Source organism: Channa argus, chromosome 10 (genome assembly GCF_033026475.1).
Source record: "Channa argus isolate prfri chromosome 10, Channa argus male v1.0, whole genome shotgun sequence".
Classification (NCBI taxonomy): Eukaryota; Metazoa; Chordata; class Actinopteri; order Anabantiformes; family Channidae; genus Channa; species Channa argus.
In genome coordinates, this window is record NC_090206.1 from 27,338,828 (window position 1) to 27,343,803 (window position 4,976).

Sequence of the window (4,976 nt, forward strand, 5' to 3'; positions counted from 1 at the left end):
GTCCAGCCTCTGTTTCCTACAAAAGCTGCTGTGCTGGTCTAACTTGATCACATTCTGTTCTGATTGTATAAAAACATGTGTCGCCACAGTTTTTCACTTTTTCAGTTCTTTCGTTTGATCCAAACTAAAACCATCACTGAAAAATCAACTCAACGCTTTCTTTCTTAATTGTTGTCTTTTTTCTGAACTTCTTCTTCTCTTGTTTTTTTACAGTATAACTTGTTTCCTTCCACCTTCCCTTCTTCATGTCTTTCATGTCATTCCCTCCTTGTGCTTTATAAAATGCTGCCGGCAGATAAAGTGAAATACTCTAAAACCACCTCAGCTTCCTCAGCATTTATCTACGACGCCTGTTTAGTCCGACTTGAGCTCGCCTGAAGAAATCAGGTCTTTCCTTGCATGCCACTGTTTTTTTCTGAGCAGTTTATCCTCAGAGTGAAATGGGATTTGCGGACTTGTTGTTGGGGCCTCACAGAGGCTTGTGCCGGCCCTGCAGCCGGGGAAGAGATGATTTGTGTGCAGCCTGGGTTTGGTTTTGTTCCTGCTGAGGCCCATTTGAATAAGAATGATGCCAATAGAGTGGCTGAGGCAGAAAGAAAGCAGCACAAAAGGCCAGAGGAGCTGAATTTGGACGAGGGACAAACCAGGAGAGGAGTGAAAAGAAGTGCAGGGCGGACGGCCACAAAGGAACAATTCACCTTATAATCGCTTTGATATATTATACATGCCTGAAGACTCTAAACATTGTGTAATTATTTATAAATGACTGTCCCCCCTCTCCTGCAGAATAAAGCAGCAGAAAGACTCTGCAGGTCTCTGCTTTTTCTCTGCTGAGCTGCAAATGGAATAAATGGAATAATTAATGGAAAATTGTATGCCTGTCTCATAAAGATGTCTTTAAAATACACTTAAAGAAAATTGGCCTGTGTGTGCTCACGCTGGATGGGTTTACTGCTGCCTGAAGAGATGAAAAGACAAACAAAAAGCCAGACTCCGTCAGATCGGGGTCATTTCTAATGGTTTTCTGGATCCTGATTGTTGATAGCAGGCTAAGGCAGCAGGTTTGACTTTCTGCACATCTTCTTTAAAGAAACATTGGAACGGTTTCAGGATTTTAGAAATACTCATTTCAAAGGTTCAACTCCCTTTAACAAAACTCAAAGCTGTTTTGTACCCAAAATACTCTTTTTGAGTTTTTGGAAATCACAAACTAGTCATGTTTGTAAAGGTAGGTCTTTGTTTTAGTGACGACCATTTCCCATTAAAACGTACTTGTGGATGGATTAAAGGAACTGGGCCTCTGGACACACACTCTGAAAACCCTGACAGGTCATGGATCATCATGAAATACTCTAACGCTCTAAGAAATATTAAAACTGACTTCACGTCTTTTGATGTAAAAACAAATCAACAAAATCTGCAGAATCACATCCCTGCGTGTTGTGGTTGCAGATGTTTTCCGTTAACACTGAGTGAATGTACCTTATATTATAGATGGATATTAAACATGGATCAAACAGAAGTCTGCAGCAGTTTCCATGACCTTTGACCTTTATTATCAGGCTGTGTATTGAGAGCTTTGAGGCCAGTGTTGTATTGGTATTTTAAATTTAATCTGATTATAATGAAACGCACCTTTAATGCTGCTTTGTTGAAATTTGTTCCGACTTTAGAACCATAATTATTATCAGATTAATTAATCAAATTTTTACTTTTTTAAAAGAAAAATGTGCAGTGATTTTCTAAATTATAATGCATATAATTACTTATTCTACACTTTTGTTCAAACCAACCACGGAGAAGAAGCTTGTTTGATTTCCTTCCTGTTTGGTTTTACTCTGTTTCGTTCATTGTGGAAAGTGCTTTTAAATCCTCTGTATATGTGTGTGTTTACACGATGAAATAAAACAATAAAAACCTCAGTGAAGCTAAGACTAAAAAGCTTTGTAAAAGCATCAGTTTGATTATGAGAAGCACGTTGAATTATCGTCTAACATTATGGTTCTGAGTAAAACCTCTGAAAGTGCTCTGCACAAGGTTTAGTGGTCGTTGTGTTCCTGCAGTCTCACAGTTCAGGTCATAAAGTGTGAGGTGGAACCTGAACGTCTCTTTGTGTTTCTCTCATGTGTGTTTTCCTGCTTCTCTTTACTCTTTCTTTCTGTGTAATACGGAGGATGGAGGGATGGGTCGAAGGATAGGTGAATTCTCCGGAGCGTGTCTCCGCCCGGCGGGGGCCGGGGGTCCCACTGACTCTTCTTTCTTCATTCTTTCTCTTTTTTATGTTTTTGGGCTTTAACTCTGAAAGTGGGTTTGGTCTTCTGCCTCACAGGGAGGGAGGTGTGCGGGTTCGTGCGTGTCATTCGCGTGGCCGGCCGTCGGCCCTGATTGGCTGGCCGTGATTACCGGCACGCTTCTCTGTGCGGGGAGAGCAAACACCGCAGGCGTCATTATGTTAATGAGCAACTCCCGCGGCACGGGGCAGACCTGCCGCAGCATTCATCCCCCTTATCCTGCACTCTGATGCCAGGGGGGGGAGGTACATGGGCAGGGGGGCGGTCATTGTCCCGCCACACTATATAACCGGGCTGAGGCCGGTCGTGTGCCAGGCTCAACGGCTCGCACGAGCTGATCCAGAGCAAAGAAACGCGTGCCGATCCTCCTGCTCCACAACCTCGGCCTTGTTGGATCCTGCTCAGGAAAACTTCAGCAGACTTCAGGTAAGTTGAGCGCGTGTCTCCTGTCTTCCTCACGATCCACTGCGTCCCAAATCTCCAGGCTCTAACCCGCTGTTCTCCCCACAGACAAACTCCGGCATGGACTCCATCTACTCCGACATCGACAGCAACAGCTGCGACTTCTTCCCGCACACCGACGACGAGGATTCCCGCTCCGCCTCCCTGGACTCCTCTCCGCTGTGCCCGCCGCGCTCCCCGGAGCCCGAGCAGCAGCAGAAGAAGCGGCGCCGCGGCCGCGGCCGCAGCGATGCCACCGTGCAGGTGGTAAAGAAGAACCGGCGCTTGAAGGCCAACGACCGGGAGCGGAACCGGATGCACAACCTGAACGACGCGCTGGACGCGCTGCGCGGGGTGCTGCCGGCCTTTCCGGACGAGACTAAACTCACCAAAATCGAAACTCTGCGCTTTGCTCACAACTACATCTGGGCGCTGTCGGAGACCATCCGCATCGCAGACCTGCAGGCGGGAAAGGGCAGCGACGCTCCGCTACTTCGGAGCACCCCCCACCTCGGCGAGGTCCCCAGCCCTGGCAGCGATGCCTGCTCCTGGAGCTCCAGCGGCTCGTCGTCGTCCTCCTCCCCGGCTTACTGCGCCTCCAGCCCGGGCAGCCCCGCCGCAGCGGAGGACTACAGCTTCCTGCAGCAGGACGCTCTGTTCGGCTTCCGCAGCTTCGTGCCGGGCATCTACTGAGGACAGACAGCACAGAGAAATGTAGAGACACGTGGGACGTTGGAATAAGACTGAGAACCGCTGTTGGCCTTACTGAGCTCGTTTATGTCTTCACGTCATTGCTGACGGATTGTAAATGAGAATAACTTAATTTGTTGCTTAACTACTTGGTTTTTATTCTGTATATTTCTCCAAAAACCTTTGCACTTTTCCCTGCCCCTACTCCCCCCCTTATAGTCTGCAGGTTACTGTCAGATTTTTACTGATCATCTTATTTTTATTTCGGAGGTGAAAAGTCAATTTTACAATTTGTAGAGTGATGGAGCAGAAAGGAGCGTGGAAATCGAGTTTCAACGCTGTGACAATAGAGTGAATGGAGCTGCTCTCATTAATTATGTATTCTGTCACCGCCCCCCCTACACACACACACACACACACAACCCCCCCCCTCTATGTTAGATTGTTGTTGTTTTTATTTATTCGACTCGGTTTCTTTGGACATATGACTTTTGTATTTTGTATATAAAGAGATTTTTATTCTATTTACTTGAAGTTTGGTGCTCCCGCCAGTTTTCTACTAAATAAAGTTATAACGTTTCTATAAAGCTCGTGTTTCTGATTCTTCAGCAGAAAATCACCTAAATTCTCTTTATTATAATAGTTATTATTACCATTCTCTTCCTGAGGCTTGAGCGTTTACAATTGTGTTTATGATAATTCATATTAATCAGTTTATTAATTAATCGGTTTGTTCAGCCCAGCAGGTGGAAACAAGTTACAGGGAACAAAGCTCGTCTATTGTGATTTTCACTGTCATGTTAATGAGGAGACAGTACTAAAAACGAACTATTATGTTTTTTTAGAAATTGTGTGTTTATTCGTTTTTTGTAACACAGATTTATTTAAGTGTAAAACAAATTTCAAACGTTAGAATTCCTGGCCCTGCAATATTTTAGCTTGCAGCTTATAACAAAAATAATAAAATAAAGCTGTTTCCAAACTGTTTTACAGTGAGATTGTTAAACAATCAGACAAAGGTTGTCTAATGGTATAATAACAATGAATTAATTAATTGCTTTATTTATTATTTTCTCCACTTTGACGCCTTGTTACTTTGCAGAAACTGACTCCTACAACTAAATATAACAAACGTTAATTTCACTGTTTTCATATAAAATGGAAACAGTAACTAAAAACATAAAAGAAAAACGGTAATAATTAAAAAAACAGACCTTCATAATGAAAGCAGATTTTTTTATTCATTACAACTGAAGTAGATGTTTCTACCAAATTCTACAACGTTTAAGGACATTTCATTACTCTGGTTTTTATTTCTAAACTCTTTATTTTATTCCCCGTCCGTCCAAACTGACGGGGAATCAAACTCTTCTGTGATTCCAAAGAACGATCATCCGCCGCCTCCATGAACCGTTTTTAATCATACATTTACTGTATATTTAGGCCTGTGACGTTTCGGCAGTGACCCTCATGCAGGACACACCTGTGTTACCTGTGTTACCACCCTGTCCTCCGCACGCAGAGCTCTAACTGCACGTAAACTTTAGAGCTGCT

The 4,976-nt window shown here is 43.8% G+C and overlaps 1 protein-coding gene across 1 annotated transcript; it reads left to right on the forward strand.

The window, feature by feature from the left end:
* The first annotated feature begins 1,385 nt into the window (after window positions 1-1,385).
* Window positions 1,386-4,001, forward strand: neurog1 (neurogenin 1). The gene is made up of 2 exons (XM_067519640.1): window positions 1,386-2,717; window positions 2,802-4,001. The coding sequence occupies exons 1-2, from the start codon at window positions 2,541-2,543 to the stop codon at window positions 3,423-3,425; spliced, it is 801 nt and encodes a 266-aa protein (XP_067375741.1). The 5' UTR covers window positions 1,386-2,540; the 3' UTR covers window positions 3,426-4,001.
* The last annotated feature ends 975 nt before the right edge of the window (window positions 4,002-4,976 follow it).